Genomic DNA, 19,703 nt, shown 5'->3' on the forward strand with positions numbered 1-19,703 from the left:
TAGTGATGATATCAATTTTCCATATTTGGATTAGAATTTGCTTGAAGAAAAAAATTGTGAAGATTGATGGACCACAAATCTATTAAGGTAGTTAAAAGAGAAACTTAATTAATGTTTGGTCCACTTAATCTAAGCTGAACTACTTTATTAGAAGGAAATTAGATAGAGATGCTATTGGTGTCAAAGCCCTAATTAATCTTTATTTTAATGAACTTTTTGCCTGTCTTATGTCTACCTTTTCTCCAACATTTTTCATCATGTTTAATTATTTTTTACAGCACTGTTAGATTTCATTACTGAGATCACCAGTTAAGTTCGGAATATGCATTTAGTTCCACCAACATTCATTTAAAAATCTATCATAACGTAATACTATTTTTTGTTTTAAATTTTAGGATTTGGAGGCAATATTTATTTGCTTTTAGATGGTTTTGTTGGGTATAACCTGTCCAAAGATATTCTTAACATGGGTTGTTGTTCGCTTTAGAACAAGTATGTACTGATTTCCTCAAAAGACGTACACTATTAAGAGATCTCTACGCTATATAAGCTCCTAATCATTTCAGTTACTAATGCGAAACTTTGTTCGCACCCAACAATCTCCCACTTCAAACTAAGTTCCATGTGGCCTACTACCACGATCCACGGGTCTCCCTTTGAACTAGCCCATTACTATGATCTACGAGTCAATTTTCAAGATTCATTGTGTGCCACCCACATTGTTAGAGTATTATGGCAACCGAATCCTACAACTGGCTTTTTCTTGTTGCACATCTCTAAGCTCGTAAGGGTAAGCAAATCGAGCCCCGCAATGTTTGCCATTGCCATATTGGCCCCCCGAGTCTGGGCTCAGATATCAATTGTTGGGCTAAATCAACCCAAAAATACTTTTAACATAACGTGATATTATCCGCGGTGGGTTAATTCTACACGATTTTTCTCATATATATATATATATATATATATATATATATATATATATATATATATATATATATATATATACTCTCAATCTTTTCATAAAAGGAATCATGTGGTGATAACAATGAGAAATTTTTGGTTCATTGTGTGAAATCATCATAAAGTGCCAAAAGATAACTGCAACTCCTCTGCTTGATCGATGTGGATATTAGGAAGAAAAGAAATAGATATATGTTATCCTGTTTGTGCTTGAGATATACATGCCTAACCGCATTGGTACTTCGTATCACCTCCGTTAAAAATCACAATACAAGATTTTGCCGAAGTTTCGAGGTACGTACATATATTAGATTTTTACCGAAATTTATAGGGTCGGATGATCACTCAACCTTCAACGTACGATGATGTTCAAACTTTGCTGCAATAAAAAACTTAGTAGTTAAGTGAAAAATAGTAAAGGCGCAAGCCCAATTATTCACCGAGTTTCTGATAACATTCAGAATTCGAGCTAGATTTGATGAAATGTGTGATGCAAACCCTAGGTTTTAGAGAGAACATAGATGAGCATGTGGAGACAGAAAATGATATTATTGAGTGATTGAAAAATCTGTACAAGGTAAAAAAAATAGATCTCTTTATATATTTATATCAAAAGAATGGACATATTGAATAATTAAACTAAGTCTAATGGGTCAAGGAGGCTGCAATTGGGCATGATCACCCTTATTGGTACTGCTGAACTCTGTAGTCTGTAGTGGGCTGAGACAGATCTGGAATTCGAGCAGTCCCCCTCAAGTTAGAAGGGGAACCCATTCCAAGCTTGGAAATGAAGTTCTATTGTTGAACACCTAGCAAAGACTTGGTAAAAACATCAACAATCTGAGAAGAAGTTGAAGTAGAATGTAAACTGATAAGTCTAGACTTTAAAGCATCCATAACAAAATGGCAATCGACCTCTATGTGTTTAGTCCGTTCATGGAAGACAAGATTCTTGACAATGTGGATAGCCGACTGACTATCACAATAAACCTTAACAAGAACCAAATTGGCAAGACCAAACTCACTTAATAGTCGAACAACCCAAACAACATCAGCAACTAGCAACCTAAGGGCTCTATATTCTGTTTCATCAGAAGAGAGAGCAATAATTGGTTGCTTTTTAGATTTCCATGAAATAGGACAGCCACCAAGAAACAAAAATAAAACCACTGACTGACCGACTGGAATCAGCACAACCGGCCTAGTCAGAGTCACAATATCCTTTGAGATCAAAATCAGGAGAATTAGAGAGAGAAATATCCAAAGTTGGAGTGCCAACCAAGTACCTAAGAACATGGTACGCAACATCCAAATGGGGCAATCTAGGGTCTGACATGAATTGACTTAGGTGTTGAACCGTAAAAGAAATGTCTGGCCTAGTGTGTTGCAAGAAATTCAGTTTGCCTAAGAGCCGTCTATACAATGAAGGATCATTTAACAAGTCCCCAACCTCAGAGGACAACTTAATATGAGGATCAAGGGGAGACACCACAAGGGTAACATCTGAACCATAGAAATCTAATAGAAGGTCCTGGAGAAACTTCTGCTAGTTGGTAAGGAAACCAGAGGACTGCTTGACAACCTCAAGCCCAAGAAAATAATGTATCTCACCAAGATCTTTGATCTTGAATTGGGAATCCAAAAATCTTTTAAGAGCATCTATCTTAGAGATACTGTCCACAGACACAAGAATATCATCAACATAAATAACCACCACAGTCAAACAACCATCATAAAGCTTAGTAAACAAAGAGTAATCATTTAAACTAGGTTAGAACCCTTAGATTGAAGAGTAGCAGACATCTTAGTATACTACTGCCTAGAAGCTTGTCCAAGGCCATAAAGAGACTTATGAAATTTACAAGCAAGAGTAGAATTATCAGTGGACTGGACAATCAAACCAAGGGGTATCTTCATGTACACCTCTTCGTCCAAATCACCATGCAAAAAAGCATTATTTACATCCAATTGAAAAATAACCCAATTTCTTTTAATAGCCACAGTCAACAAACATGTAACTGTAGTAAACTTGACCACAAGAGAAAAAGTCTCAGTGAAATCCACTCCCTCTTATTGATTATTACCCCTAATGGCTAGTCTAGCTTTGTATCTTTCAATAGAACCATCTACTTTTTGTTTTATCTTATACACCCTTTTACAAGGAATAGCTTTCTTCCCTGAAGGAAGAGGCACAATAGACCAAGTATTATTTGCCTCCAAAGCGTGAAATTCCTTCATCATAACCTCATGCCAAGCAGGATTTGAAGCAGCCTGATGATAGAATTGAGGCTCAAGTTGGCAACTCTCAGAGAAAGAAGAAGGAATAGCCTTGGAATCAGAAACATAGGTGCATACATAATCACTTAGATAAGAAGGAGTTTGAGTTGGTCTACCAGATCTTCTGAGAGGTGGAGAAGAAGTAGTAGGGATGCTAGGAGGAATAAAAGAGGGAATAAAACTACTGGGAGCTGAAGAGGGAGGAGAAGATGGAGAAGAAGAGACATAAAAGGGAGAAGTAGTAGGCGAGGAGGGAGCTGGAGGAGGGAACAAGTGAGTAGCAGAGGAGTTAGAGTAAGGAAAGATATGTTCATGAAACACTACATCCCTTGAATGAAAAATAGCAAAAGTGAAAAAGTTTAGCAATTTATAAGCTTTCTTCAAGTACTATAGCCAATAAAAATAGCTGGAATTGTCCTAGACTTGAACTTGTCCCTATAGGGCTTAGGCACAACAGCAAAATATAAACAACCAAAAGTCTTTAAATGTGTGAAGGAAGGAGAATGTCCATGCAGAAGTTCAAAAGGTGATTTATGTTGAAGTAAAGGAGAGGGGAACCTATTGATAAGATATGTTGCTGTTAAAACACACTCACCCCAATACTTAACATGCAATTTGGATTGAAAAAAGAGTGCCCTAGCAGTCTCAAGAAGATGTTTGTGCTTCCTTTATACCACACCATTTTGTTGAGGTATGTGTGGGCAGGAAGTTTGATGGATAATGCCTTGAGCAGAAAAGAAAAAAAAATAGCTTCAGAACTAATACCCAACTCAAGTGCATTGTCTGATCTTACAGTTTTAACAGGGGAATCAAACTGAGTATGAACCATATGAATGAAAGATTTCAAAACAGTGAAGGCATTAGCCTTAAAAGACAAAATGTGAGATCATGTATCCCTGGTAAAGTCATCCACAATAGTAAAAAAATATCTAAAGCCATTGTAGGTTTGAGTGTGATAGGGACCCATAAATATGCATGTATCAATTGAAAAACATAAGTAAAATGAATGGAACTTTCAAGAAAAAGAAGTCTTTGCTGCCTAGCCATAGGACAAATATGGCAAAGAAAAGTTTGCTTTTGAGGCAATTTACCAGAAAGACAGGGAATATGTTTATTTTAGTGAAATGAACATGGCCTAATATCAAGTGCCACATATGGTCAACAGACAAAGTAGAAACAACATAAATATTAAAGCCATGTAAAACAATATCAGAAGGAGAAGACACAGAAGAACAAGAAGTAAAACTGCTCTTATTCAAATTATTTACACTGGAAGTTATGGTATTTACAGATAAGAGAGTAGAAGAACCAGAATCACAAAAAGCATTAGATTGCAGAATGTATAGCCCCTTCTGAAGTATACCAAGAACCAGAGGCTTCTTCAGAAAAGGGCCTTGCAACAAAGCACTAAGAGCAGGAGTAAAGAAAGCATTACACTTGAGATAAAGAAGCAATTGATGCAAAAAAATCAGATTATAGTGAAAAGAAGGGACCAATAACACAGTAGGAAGAGAAATAGTGGGAGAAAGAGAAAGTGATCTAGTACAGGTAACCTTAACCTTATACCCATTTGGGAGAGTTACAAGGTAAGACAAAAGTAGAGGTATGATATCAGTAAGTAAAGATTTGTGAGGTGCCATGTGATTAGTAGCACCAGAGTCAATAATCCACAAACCATCATCTACTTTAGAGAAATTGCAAGTATGAGATATACAATTACTAAAATCAGCACTACTTATCAAACCTGCAAAATTGGCAGAGGCAGCACTAAGGTCCTGAGTAGTGGAAGATTGCTTGGACAGTTGAAGCAAAGAAACCAACTGTTCATATTGCTCTATTGACAAAATATTGCCCCCAATATCGAGTGGAACAACCTTAGATCCTTCAGTAACATGATTGTCAGGCGCACTTGCTCGAGATGGATCTGAGACATGAGCATAAGTTGTTGTGTCTTTTGAATTTAGAGCTAGAACAAGGGGGATATCCATGCAATTTGTAACGTTTATCAATCAAATGCCCGGGCTTCTTACAATATCTGCACACCATATTAGAATTCCCTTTTCTGGAAGCATCAAAATTCACCTTATTAGAAGCATCAAAACTGAAACTTGGAGTAGCGGGCTGAACCTTTACGTGACTCTCATCCTCAATTAACATAGCATAGACACTATCAATGTCAGGCAACGGCTTCATGAGTAAGATATTCCTCCGAACACCAGAATAAGCCGCATTCAAACCCATAAGAAATTGATGCACCTTTTGTTCATCCTCCAACTTCTGAAATGCCTTCTTACATCCACAGCTACATTCTGGGTATGAGATGGAATACGCCAGCTTATCCCAAAGCTTCTTAATGCGATTAAAATAAGAAGCAATGTTTGAAGAACCTTGGGAGATGGAAGCAAGGCCTTTTCTGATTTGAAAGAGCTTAGTACCATTCGGTTTTCTATAACGTTGCTCAATTTCCTTCCATGGTTTTTGGGCAGACTCGGTGTACATAACACTTTCCCTAATTTTTGTCTCTAAACTATTTAATATCCAAGCAGTCACCATATCATTATATTGACACCATGGTTCAAACAGAAGAGAGTTTTCATTTGGTATAGCAACCGTCCCATTAATAATCCCTAATTTATTTTTGCAGGATAAACCTATCAACATACTCCTCCAACCTCCATAACCCATATCATTAAATGATTTAGTCAACAATACTGTGCGAGGGGAGTCAGACGGGTACAAATATAAGGGATAAGATGGTTCTACAGTAGAAGAGGTGTTGGAAGAGCTGACAGTAGTATAATCCCTAACAGATCCCATATTTCAACTATACTAAAGCAAATTCGGATTATGATTATCACACAAAATAATTAGACAACAATTTCACTGAGACAAAATCACCCATACCAAATACAATCGAGTAAAATGAGTGAAATTCTGACGAAAACCCACACAAGTGCACGGAAGCAGTAGCGAAAGACGAGAATGAAGAGAAGTTACCAAACTTTGACAATAACTCGAAAAAGGAAGACTGCAACAACATAACAGTCAAAAAAATATCTCCCAAAAACTCGCATGAACGTCGTAAGATGGCCACCAAAAAATCAAACAAAAATGTCGAATCACCCGATAAGGGTAACATCGGAACGAACGAGAATGATCGGAGCTAGTCAATTACTTGCTCTGATACCATGATAATATTCAATATTCAAGCTAGATTTGATGAAATGTGTGATGCAAACCCTAGGTTTTAGAAAGAACATAGATAAGCGTGTGGAGAAAGAAAATGATATTATTGAGTGATTGAAAAATCTGTACAAGATAAAAAATAGATCTCTTTATATATTTACATCAAAAGAATGTACATATTGAATAATTAAACTAAGTCTAATGGGTCAAGGAGGCTGCAATTGGGCCCGGTCACCCTTATTGTGCTTACTGAACTATGTAGTGGGCTGAGATAGATTTGGAACTCCAACAGTTTCTAAACATGTGCCAGCTGGCTCCCTAAGGATTTCTCAATTCTAAAAATAATCGTATGGTACCAATTTTCCTGTCTTAAACTACATGTAACCAAAACAAGATGTCGCCTTCTAAAATAACAACAGCAACAACAACAACATACCCAGTATGATCTCACATGTGGGATCTAGGGAGGGTGAAGTGTACACAGACCTTACCCCTACACAAGTTAAAGAGGTTGTTTCGATAGTACCTAACCTTCCGGAACAAGTATTGTCATTATGTAAGGTAATTGACGTGGAAAACAGTATGAAAGATCAGTAGAACGATGAAAAGGGATCAAGCTGTCTATTTCTTTATTCCTTTTCACTCTGGAATAATAATGTTAAGCAAACATTTTGTTGGCCAAATTGAAAAAGGTCCATTTACATTAGCTTTGCTGCTTATTTACAGGACCACAGCTTAACATATGTCAAGCCTATACTCCATTATTTGATCCAAATGAATGTAGCTACACAGGGATTGGATGGAGGATCTAATTTGACTTACATTGACATTGTCACGAAGCTAAAGGATACTGCTGGAATTTTAAGAGACATATAAGTGTAGTATACTGGATTATCTACAGGCAAAAGCATAATGAAACAGTAGAATAATCTCATTAGAAGTAACACAAGAAAAAAATGAAAACATTGCAGCATGAGCTTAGCTTGTAGCTCGTCTTAGTTAATAGGTTCACAATTAATTATTCGAATACAACTTTAATTTGATACAATATTAGGGGTCGTTTGGTTGGTAGGATAAGGGATAGCCCAATTCAAGGATAAAATATCCCGCATTTGGTTATAGGTATTACTTAATCCGCTGAACCATTTTGTGCTAAAATAGTGTTAACTATTTCATATAGAAGGTGGGATAAATAATCCGATGAGATATCCTTATCTATCCCATCCTAGTAATGAAACAACCCCTTAAAGAATGATAGAGATCTGTTATTACAACAACAATCCAGTGGATTCCCACAAATGGGGTTTGGAAAATATAGGATGTACGCAGTCTTACCCTTACCCTAGGATGGCAAACATGCAATAGAGATCCATCATTCTTTTTTATTTTATAATTAAACTATTTAATTATAAACAAAATAACAAAAAGGCAACTTCTTAGCAAAGTTTGAAACTGAGCTGGTCCTTTTTTCCTGGACTTGAAACTTGAAGTATATTATCATCACTTCGAATTTTAAATTCTTTTCCAAGTCTATAATCTCACAAGTATTGGGTGGGGAGCATTTTGTTTCAGTTTGAATGTTACTTTATCATTTACAAGGGGAATTAGAAGCAAGATTTGTTATCCAAATAGTATCAGCAACGACAGCTTCATCATCATCATTTCTATGCCATGTCCATTTTGCATGAGTTGCATTTACCACATCAAATTCTCCATGTCCAAAACTTGCCTCCCTGAATAGTGAAATTTTTGGTTGAGGATCTATATACCTATTAATTGATCAATAAAAAGGGTCAATATATTTCTACGCGCAAAAAATGAAATAAGAAAATGAAACGCGGAATACTTTGTGGGCCGAACTTACTTGCTAGCGAGGCCTTCCCTATTACCACCATCTCCAATTGTGATGTATACTGGACCACAATTATTAGCATTGTCTTTGTAAAGTCGAGTCTATATCATGAATTAAAACACAAAAAAAGGATTAATTGTCAGGAAATCTTCTCACAGTAACATACTTTTTGTGATGAAATTGATAGCCATTTCAAGATATTCTACATATTAGAGGTGATTATTTTGTCAAGAAGCTATCCTCGTGATCATCAACAACAACAATAGATCCTTTGAAATCCCACAAGTGAGATTTGGGGTGGGTAGTGTGTAACAGACCTTACGCTACCCTGGGAAGACAGAGAGGTTATTTCCGATAGATTCCCGGCATCCTAGTGATCATCATCATCAACAACAAGAACAACCCAATGGAATCCCACAAGTGGAGATTGGGACGGGTAGTGTGTACACAGACCTTACCCCTACCTTGGAAAGGTAGAGAGTTTTTTTTCGATAGACTCTCGGCATCCTAGTGATCATCATCAACAACAACAAACCTAGTAGAATCCCACTAGTAGGGTATAGGAGGGTAGTGTGTACACAGACCTTACCCCTACTCTGAGAAGATAGAGAGGTTGTTTCCGATAGACTCTCGGAATCCTAGTGATCATCAAGAAAGAAAAATAAAGAGATCTAAGAGTGAAAAAGAAGCTTACAAATCTCTCATAGGCGTGAACGTGCCCGGCAAAAACGATATCAACACGAGCCTCGAAAAGTAAATCCTCCATAGATGATTTCATACCATAAGATTCAAGCTCTCCTTGATGAGCAGTGTTAGAATTATACCATGGTGCATGTAAAAGAATAACCAACCATGGAGTTTTTGTTCTATCAACTTTCTTCAAATCGGTATCGAGCCAGTTGTATTGGGCCGAGTCAGGCCCAAAATCAGTATAGGAGCCCAACATAATGATATGAACTCCAGCAACTTCAAAGGAATAGTACAAGTTTGAAGTTGAACCACTTTGCTCAAATGGCATTAGCCATCTTGCATTGTAGGCAGTAAAAGGTTGGGTATGAACCACTGGAAATTTCTCAATCTCATGGTTGCCTTGAGTCACCATCCACGGCCGTTGGCTCGCGAGCGGTTCAACCAACCGGCCAAACGAGTCCCATCGTGGCTGGACCATGTCCGCGTACGATAAGTCCCCGGGCAATAACAAAATGTCGTAATTTGATTTTGCAATATGATCAAGAGTTGATGTTGTCCAATCAGTTTGCCCTAAGTCACCTGTAATTCATATACTATATATATTTACTACTTAGCTTAATCGTAAAATCTTAATACACTCGAATATGAGCATAAAAAAAGGCCATGCATATCATATTATACAGCTTCCTCCATCCCATTTTGAGTTACTTATGCTGGCAGTATAAAGAATTATTATACAATCAAGTTATTTAAAAATCAGTTGCCACTAACCAGCTAAATAAGTGTAAAATGATATACTGAATAATACAGTATGTTACATGCTATAACTTAAAACTAAGTATAAATATTTATTAAAGTGGGTAAAATTAAGAAGAATTAACCTAATAGTTGTACAACCGACCGCTTAAACTAAAAGTAGTCGACATATATATATAATATGTTTGTATAATGTATGTATAATATACAATCTAATTCCTTTATAATAGTCATCCTCTATAACAACACTTCACTATAACATCCAAGTTCTCTTTGGGAAAACTAATATTTCATGTTATGTTATAATATTTATTCTCTATAACAACATTTTACTATACCATCCACGTTTTCTTTGGAACCAATATTTCATGTTATTTTATAATATGTGTTCTCTATAACAGCATTTCACTATAGCAGCCAAAAATATCCGGAGTAAACAAGGTTGTTATAGAGAGATTTGACTGCATATATAATTTTGTACAGTTAACTAGGAAAATTAAACAGTAAATTCGGCGAGTTATATGTGTCAAGAAGACTAAAATTAATTCAGGTAGGGCTAGTACCTATAACTGCAAACTTGATGGGAAATCCAGCTGGAGGGGTTTTGAAACTGAACTCGGGGCTTGAATCTGGGCCACAACGGTAATAGTAATTGGTATTGGGCTTCAAAGGCCCAATAACAACATTATGAATTTCCTCCGACTTGTACAAAATATATTTGTATGATGTGGTTTCCCCATTTGCTGAAAATGGGTAGCTTCCCGGAGTTGTACCGTACTGCACCGTCGCCGGCGTGCCGGAGTCTTCGGTTATCCATGAAATCCTCATCTTGTCTTCTCCAACCATGGAAATATGCACCTAAAAGTGGAGATGGCTAAAGTTGTAGTACTAATCGCCGTCTAAAAGTTTAAACTATTAGACAATATATCAGAACGTTTTATTTTAGGGATTTGCATTAGGTTTCTATAAATCCTAACTCTTGTGCTCACTTGTTTTTTCTTTTCACATTTTAAGAACATGAAAGTAGTCTATAAATTACGAGTTCGAGCCGTGGAATCAACCACTGATGCTTGCATCAAGGTAGGTTGCCTCTAAGCTGCTCGTACACGAGTGCAGATGTCCCACACGGGTACGGATCCTTCGAGATGTAAATTCTAAGATTTGGGAGACCCTAGTACAGATATAGGTGCGAGAATCCAGCTAAAAATAACTAAAAAAATAAAAAAATAAAAAAATCTCTATATTACGAGGAATTCTGAGCAATACTTACGTACTCTATAACTTATAAAGTGCTGATTTCTTTTTTATTCTCACGTTGTAGATAAGTAAATGATTGATTTCCTACATAAGGTATGCTATTTTCTATCCTAGTTTATGCTATTATATCTCGTATCGAATTTTTTTCATCCGTCATGATCAAAGTACCCAAAATTATTTGACCATATCCAATACGGATCTCATACCCACACCCATACTAGTATCGCATCGAGACGGGTGCGGCACCTGAACTGCCGTATTGGAGCAACTTAAGACTACCTACAACACACCCTTTGGGTGAGGTTCTTTTCCGGATCTTGCGTGAATACGAGATATTTCGTGCAGCGGGCTACTCTTAAGAACATGAAAGTCCCAATGAGACCTAAGAGCTTTTGTTTCACTAATATCATGTTGAATTGTGTGAATCTAACTCACTAAAAATTTGTATTGTTAAGAAAGTGTAGTAATTTACTTATATCTACAATAGAAAGTATTGATCTTGCAAAATAAAATTAGTTTCAAATATTCATTTGTTCTTGAATTAAGAGTCAGTGTTCTAGTTGCTGTTTAAAATGGAAAGGACTTAAAATTTTGTAATTTTGTGTCATTGGACCGACAGAAAAGTAGGGTTATGAATTTGTTCGTAACAGAATACTATTGAACAAATACAGATTAAATTGCTTTGATATTTTTATTTTTTAGTTTAGTCATTTTCAAACATATTTAGTGGTGGCCTACTATCTCGTTGACCAAACTTAACAATAACTTGTACCAAGGACAATTGAATAGAAATAAAAAGAGAATAAATGAAAATATATACACACATCGTCAAGTTAACATAGAAGTAAACTATCTCCACCACTAAAAAAAACAGGAAGTAGCGCTAAACGGAAAAATCGGTTGCTCCTCCTATTTAGCGATGAATTAGTGATAGATTATTAAGAAATTATATTAGTTACGGACAATTTAATAGATTAGTGACGGAGCTGGTCAGTAATTCCAATTTTTTTTTTAAATGAACATGTTAGGCTAGACGGTGAATATGATATATATTAATTAGCTCAACCTCCTCAATTAGACGCACCGCCCAAGTTGGTGCCTTAGAAAGTGAACACAATGACTATTTAAGTATACTCCGTTCGGTTCATAATAAGTGATCAATTTGCTTTGGGTACACCCATTAAAGAAATATAAAATTTTAGATAAAAATAATTAGTGTGACTAAACTATCCTTAATTAAATGTTGCAATATAGTTAATGTGAGGAGTAAAAGACTTTTTAGAGATATGTACATAAGTATAATTTTAAAAAATTAAATTAATTTTTTTTTAATTATATAAATATATATTTATTTTGAACCAAAATAAAAAAATAAATTAACCACGACGGGAGAGCAGTAAATTAAATCTACTGACACCAAATTCTTGTAATTTTCGATGAAGCCAATGTACGAAGGCTGACAACTAATGGAACAGCACTTGCTAAATCTTGGAATCTACAATTGTATACAACGTTAACAAACCCAATGTACTACTTTCGTCCTTTTTATGTGTTCCTTAATTCAAAAAACAAATTCCAAAATATTTGGCATTTTAATTCCAACCTTATGACTTCAAGAAAGTATATGGTAACTAATCACTCCTTTAAGGAAGAGATACATATAATCTAGTCAAATATCTTACAATTATGTCATTAAATACTCAGAAAATTTTACCCAATGACTTTGAAACTAGACGGTGTTAATTTTTGACCCCCTTGCACAACACTTATTAAACTTGAAGTTTTGCCTATGAGACAAACTACGTCAAAAAATCAAGTTCACCCACTTCCGAAGCAATTCTTGCAAATGTCAAAATTTTAAATCACATATAAAAGTACCGAGATAGCAATTACGACGAACAAAGTTCAAATCTTTGTCACTACTAAAAATAAAATGAATTTACTATAACAAGATTTTGATAATTACATAGGAAAACACATATCTTAGGGAGTGATAATAATGGAATTGAAATGAGGGGTTAATATTAATTACCTGTTGGGGAGAAGAAGAATCAAGATCATCAGATAAAGATACAAAGATGGAGTTCCTTGCTTTTGGTCTATCATATGAAACTGAACAATCAATGGCTAAGCTTATTGCTAATACAAACAGCAGCAGAACCTTAACATCAGCCATGGCAATAAATTTGAGAGGGGAAAAGTAGAAGGAGATATATATAGAAATTTCTATGGGAATATGAATGAAAAGGCCAATAATAAGTGTATTTATATAAGGATCAGTGTTTAGGGGGTGGCGGTAAGAGAAAATGAAGGTGAATTTCTAGGATTTCACGATTACGAAAATCTTATTCAACTCTCATATGTAGTTCCTCTAACTATGTTTCATGTTTTGACTAAGTTGTGTAGTTATTTTGGAACCGATGTGTATGCAATAATATACAATATTTTTGAATTAATAAATTTAATATTTTATATTTATTGAAGTTTAATAATTTTTTTGCCTAAATATCTAATATAACAAAACCAAAAATTTATACAACAAAGATTCAAAAAAAATAATAATTAGAATATCATATATTGTCATTTGATCTTGTAAACAAAAACACTTTTGAATCGCCTGTACAACTATAGAAGAATATCATGTCAACGGGATTCAACACTTCCAACGCAAAGAGGGCACTTCGATACATAAAGTAATCCGTCTTTACACAGGGTTCAGGGAGTGATCACACCTTAAGGAGTATGATATAGATAGTCTATCTTAAAGTAGTCATTAGTGACTGCTTTCATAACTCGAACTCGTGACCTATAACTAACACGCAAATAACTTTACCATTGCTCGAACTTCCCTTCCCAAATTTCTTTGCATATAACAAAAAATATCATTTTGTTCTATTTTTATAGAGTAATTTACCAACGAAGGTGAATTTCTCTCCTCTACTTAGCTTCGTCCCCATAGATATGTAGTATATTTTATATCGAAAATATTGAGTTTAGTTGAAGCTTGTTAAAGTATGGATTAGAAGAAATTGAAGGCGAATTTCAAGAATTCACAACTCTCATGGGCTGTTCCTATGTTACATGTTTTATCAAATTTGTCTTTTTAGGACGGATGTCATAATCACACGTGGCCAACTTAGACAGGTGACACTTAAAACACAGAAATGAATCTTCTGGATATGTTTCGGAAGAACTCTTTTGAAAATAATATCAATGAATTTCACTTATATATATATGGTAAAGTCATATATATAAGTTTATCAAAAAAGGTTTATAATTGCAGTTCAAGATACTGTTTTATGAGTCCGATTAGTGAATATATTAGCAACATATATGATTTTTATAATGAATAGTAAAATGATCACATACATATAAACTTATGTGTATATAGCAGTCAAAAAATACCTGAAATAACAGAAAAAATGTCTGAAATAAACGAGACATGAATATTTGGTTCAAAAATGATTTAGCCACTATAGTAAAATGTATTTATAAAAGATGACTGCTATAAAAAAGTCTGGCTGTTTGAAAATTGTACTTCAATATTCCTTCTTATAAATTGGAAAGCTCCATTAATTATCCTTTGAAAAATTCAATCAATTCAAAAGTAAATCTTAAATTCAGAATGGAAATTAAGATACAGAAAATGTCCAACTTAGAATATAAACCTCGAAGTCCCTAGTGACCGCTCGAATCAATTTATATCTTACATAATCTTATTGTGATGATCTAAAATGTCATCTTTAAAGTTAATAATTAATTCTGTATTCTAAAACCTCGAAAAGCACTATTTATCATTACTCGACTTGCGTGCGCAGTCCGTAAAATTTTTCGGAAAGTTTTTATGTGAAAAATGGATTAAAATGTGAATTAGAGCTTTAAAACTCAACTGAGTTGACTTTGGTCAACATTTTGAGCAAACAGACTCGGATCAGTGTTTTAATAGTTTCGGTAGGTCTGTATCGTGATTTGGGACTTTGGCGTATGCCCAGAATCAAATTCCGAGGTCCCTAGCCCGAGATATGAAATTTTGATAAAAAAATTAAAAGTTTAAGTTCAACTAGTGATCGGATGTCGAATTATGTGCAAACGACCCCGAAATAGAATTTTAATGATTCCAACAGTTTTGTATAGTGATTTTGGACTTAGGAGCGTGATCGAAATTTTATTTGGAAGTCCGTAGTGAAATTAGATTTGAAATGGCTAAAATAGGAATTTAAAGTTTGGAAGTTTGACCGGGGAGTTGAATTTTTGATATCGGGGTCGGAATCCAGTTCCAAAATTTTTTATAGCTCCGTTATGTCATTTATGACTTATGTGCAAAATTTGAAGTCAATCGGACTTGATTTGATAGGTTTCGACATCGAATGTAGAAGTTGGAAATTCTAAGTTTCATTAAGCTTGAATTGGAGCATGATTCGTGATTTTTGCGTTGTTTGATGTGATTTGAGGTTTCAAATAAGTTTGTATGATATTTTAGGACTTGTTGGTGTATTTAGTTGAGGTCCCGAGGGCCTCGGGTGAGTTTCGGATGGTTAACGGATAAAAAAGGGACTTAAACAGCTGCTGCAAATTTTCTTCTGCTGAGCAATCGAGCCCAGAAGTCGAGCCCAAAAATTGAAGGCCAGAAGTCGAGCCCAAAAATCGAGCCGAGGATCGAAGGCAAGGCTCGAGAGCCATAATCGAAGGCAGGCTCGAGAGCCATGATCGAAGGCAAGGCTTGAGGGCCATGATCGAAGGCCACTAATCGAAGGCCCAGATTCGATGCCATGATTGAGGCCATGATCGAAGGCCCAGGCTCGATGCCAGGATCGAGGCCATGATCGAAGGACCAGCTCGATGCCATGACCGAAGGCCCAGACTCGAGCCTGTGACCGAAGCCACGATTGAGGTGTAGGCTCGAGGGCCACGATCGAAGCCACGATCGAAGCCCAGTTCCGAAAGCTGCCTTGGCAGATTTATAAAAGAGGGCATTCGTCCCATTTGCTATTTTTAACAAACTGGAGCGTGAGTAGAGGTGATGTTTGATAGATTTTTAAGGAAAGATACTAGGGTAAGTGATTCTAACTCGGATTTGGTCAATATACACGAATATATCATTGTTTTCACCATTTAATTAGTGTACTGAAATTGAAATTTTGAGAAACTTTTAGAAATATCATAGAAACGAATTTTTGAGATTTCTGTGTCGATTCGGAGTCGGATTTGAGTGAAACTGGTATGGTTGGACTCGTAATTAAATGGGTTGTCGGATTTTATAAGTTTCGCCAGATTCCGAGACGTGGGCCCCACGAGCGATTTTAGAACTAATTTCGGATTTTATTGAAAAATATAATATTTTCTTATGAAATTGATTCCTATAATTTTATTTGAATGTATCGAATTAATTATGATTAGATACGAGTCGATCGGAGTCGAAAAATCGAGGAAAAAGCATACTACTTGGTTAAATTGGAGCAAATCGAGGTAAGTGACTTGTCTAACCTTGTGTGGGGGAAATTTTTCCTAGGATTGGTATTGAAGTGATAAATTATAATGTGTTGAAAGTCGTGTATACGAGGTGACGAGTGTGTACACGGGCTAAATGTGAAAGATTATATTTTTAAATTGTGTAGATCACTGTTGCGTATTAATTAAACTATTTTATTCTAATATATTCTTCATCATTGATTTAATGTTTTAAAGTTGCTAGACCTTTTCCTACTAATTATTTTACCTGTTTAGTTGAAACTTGATTTCTGTTATTCTGTGCATTATTTGAAGTTGATTTTTTTTAAATTAAATATTATTAATATGAAGTATTTGACATTTTTAAATTTGGTATTGAAGCAACGTAGTAAAGATTTTGAAATATTATTTTGCTGAATTATTTATTCCTGAATATTTTTGTAAGATTTTCGTATTCATTGTGATGGAGCCGTGAGCTCTTTATTGTGGAAAAATATTATTGATAATTTATGTTGGCATGAGCCGTGAGCTCTTTATTGTGGAAAAATATTATTGATGATTTATGTTGGCATGAGCCGTGAGTTCTTTATTGTAGAAAAATATTGTTGTTGAAGTATTTTGGTAAGTTAAATTATTTGAGCACTTGAGGTACAAATTGTGATATATTGTGATGTTGATACACATGCGGTGGTATAAGATCTGGGTATTGAAACGCATGCGGTGAGATAAGGGTGGCTTGATACGCGTGGCTAGTAGGAGAAACTACTAGAAGTCATGCGGGGTGATAAGGATGGCTAAAACGCGGGATGCTATTTCGAAAAAAATATTTTCTTTAAAATAAATTGTGAAGGCTCCTGCGGTGAGATAAGAAAATGAGATATTGTGAATTTATTTATGATTTGGGACTACGAGGCGGTACCTCGAGAGTGCCCTTGTTGATATTGATTTATGGCCGCAGTTGCCTTTGATTATTTGTTGTGATTTTCTTAAAGTTGAAAGAAAATTTTGTTTGTTTCCACGAGATATTAATTGCCATTATTTTGTGTAATTAAATGGTGACTTGCTACTTGATTCATTTCCATTGTCATTTATTTTATTATATTGTTAATATTTTACCATGCTATTATTATTTTTCAGTAGGGCCTGACCTGACCTCGTCACTACTCTACCGAGGTTAGGCTTGGCACTTACTCAGTACCGATGTGGTGTACTCATACTACGCTTCTGCATATTTTTTTGTGCAAATCTAGGTACACCTTATCAGACCAGGCATCAGTAAACTAGCTGTACGAGGAGATTTCGAGGTATATCTGCCAGCGTCCGCAGATTTCGGAGTCTCTTTCTATCTTACTATGTTATCTTCCTTATTTGCTTTAGACTCTGATGTATAGAAACATAGAGAATAAATTCTTAGAAGCTTGTGACTTATTTCTACCTGGTTTTGGGAGTTGAAATGGTTTGAATTGTAGTTTATTTATTTCAGATTATAATTTTTATTCCGCATTGATAGGCTTACCTAGTCTTAGAGACTAGGTGCCATCACGACATCCTACGGAGGGAATTTGGGGTCGTGACACTTATTCTCTAAAATAAGAGGTCACACTAATAAATGTCATATTCTCAATATACAACTGAAATTTAGATACTAATTATTTTTCCAAGTTATAAATATTGACTTTTTCTTTTTAGAAAATATTGACTTTAAAGAAAGAAAAAAACAGAAATCATTTGCTACGTTTTTAACTGTATCATTATCCTTTCAATTAGTACAGTATTAATTAAATGAGATACTCAAAATAGAGATAAAGAGTAATTGAAACACTACTCATATGATTGAATATTATTTTAAGTATGTGCAAAAACTTTAAAAATGTTATGAATATATTATATTATGGATGTTTATTTAGTCCTCCATTGTAAATAAGCTTCCTGAAGAAGTTTATCCATATGAGACTCCGCCATAAATATATTTTTCTATTTAGTACTCTATTGGAAATAAGCCTCCTGAAGAAGCTTATCCTTTCGGTACTCCGTTATGGATAAATATTACCCATGATAGAAGATTATCTATATCTTGCACAACAGTTTAGAGTAGCAGCTTACACAGCAGCTTGCAGCAGCAGCTTGCAGTAGCAGCTTACACAGCAGCTTCCTTTATTCTATAAATAGAGGAGAATTCAGTTCATTATGTACATAAGTTTGAAGTTTGAATAATATATCAGTTTCTCTGTATACTTGTCTTTACTTTACAGTCTTTATTTTATAACACGTTATCAGCACGAGACTCTGCCATCTCGAGAAAATACTTTGAAAGTATCAGAGGTACGAACTTTCTTTTTCTAAATAATGTCAAATCTTTCTAAATTTGAGTTTGTAGCCCTGGATATATCGGGCAAAAGCTACATGTCTTGGGTGCTTGATGCCGAAATTCATCTTGACGCGATGGGTCTGGCAGACACCATCAAAGATAAAAATCAGGTATCAATTCAAGACCGTGCCAAAGCAATGATATTCCTACGCCATCACCTTGATGAGGGCCTGAAAATGGAATATCTTACTATTAAAGATCCAGTCATACTGTGAAATAATTTATAAGATAGATATGACCACCTGAAGATGGTCGTTCTTCCACAGGCACGTTATGATTGGACTCATCTAAGGCTACAAGATTTTAAATCTATCAGTGAGTATAATTCTGCTATGTTCAGAATTATTTTCCAATTGAAACTATGTGGTGATAATATTACTGATCATGATATGTTGGAGAAAACTTTCACCACTTTTCATGCCTCGAATATGCTCCTGCAGCAGCAATATCGAGAGATGGGATTCAAAAAGTATTCTGAACTTATCTCACATCTTCTTGTAGCCGAGCAACATAATGGGCTATTAATGAAAAATAATGAAAGCCGACCTACTGGTTCTTGTCCATTCCCTGAAGTGAATGAGACGAACTTCCACCAAGCTAAACGTGGAAGAGGACGCGGTCCCAGTCGTGGTCATGACCGTAGTTGGGGAGGAAACTCTAATCGTGGTAATAATAATGCACCAAAGAACCTCCTCACCACCAGTATTGGAAAAGAAAGGAGCAAAAGCATGAAGCGGTGCAAGCATCAAAGCCAGAAAATGCATGCTATAGATGTGGGAAAAAAGGGCACTGGTCCCGTACATGTCGTACGCCAAAGCACCTGGTTGAGCTATATCAAGCCTCCCTGAAGAAGACAGAGAAAAATGCTGAAGCAAATTTTATTTCTGAAGATAATTTAGACTTTATGCA

At 35.4% G+C, this 19,703-nt stretch overlaps 2 protein-coding genes across 2 annotated transcripts; both read right to left on the reverse strand.

Moving 5' to 3' along the window:
* Positions 1-1,755: 1,755 nt before the first annotated feature.
* LOC108948295 (uncharacterized) lies at positions 1,756-6,054 on the reverse strand. The gene is made up of 8 exons (XM_070181162.1): positions 5,268-6,054; positions 4,329-5,161; positions 3,912-4,102; positions 3,045-3,565; positions 2,777-2,978; positions 2,572-2,633; positions 2,318-2,463; positions 1,756-2,181 (listed from the first exon to the last, which is right to left on the reverse strand). The coding sequence occupies exons 1-8, from the start codon at positions 6,052-6,054 to the stop codon at positions 1,756-1,758; spliced, it is 3,168 nt and encodes a 1,055-aa protein (XP_070037263.1).
* Positions 6,055-7,856: 1,802 nt separating this feature from the next.
* Positions 7,857-13,355, reverse strand: LOC104114991 (probable purple acid phosphatase 20). Its single transcript, XM_009625554.4, has 5 exons — positions 13,011-13,355; positions 10,285-10,579; positions 8,970-9,544; positions 8,288-8,376; positions 7,857-8,192 (listed from the first exon to the last, which is right to left on the reverse strand). The coding sequence occupies exons 1-5, from the start codon at positions 13,152-13,154 to the stop codon at positions 8,012-8,014; spliced, it is 1,284 nt and encodes a 427-aa protein (XP_009623849.1). The 5' UTR covers positions 13,155-13,355; the 3' UTR covers positions 7,857-8,011.
* Between the last annotated feature and the right edge of the window lie 6,348 nt (positions 13,356-19,703).

This window comes from Nicotiana tomentosiformis, chromosome 7, assembly GCF_000390325.3.
Source record: "Nicotiana tomentosiformis chromosome 7, ASM39032v3, whole genome shotgun sequence".
NCBI lineage: Eukaryota > Viridiplantae > Streptophyta > Magnoliopsida > Solanales > Solanaceae > Nicotiana > Nicotiana tomentosiformis.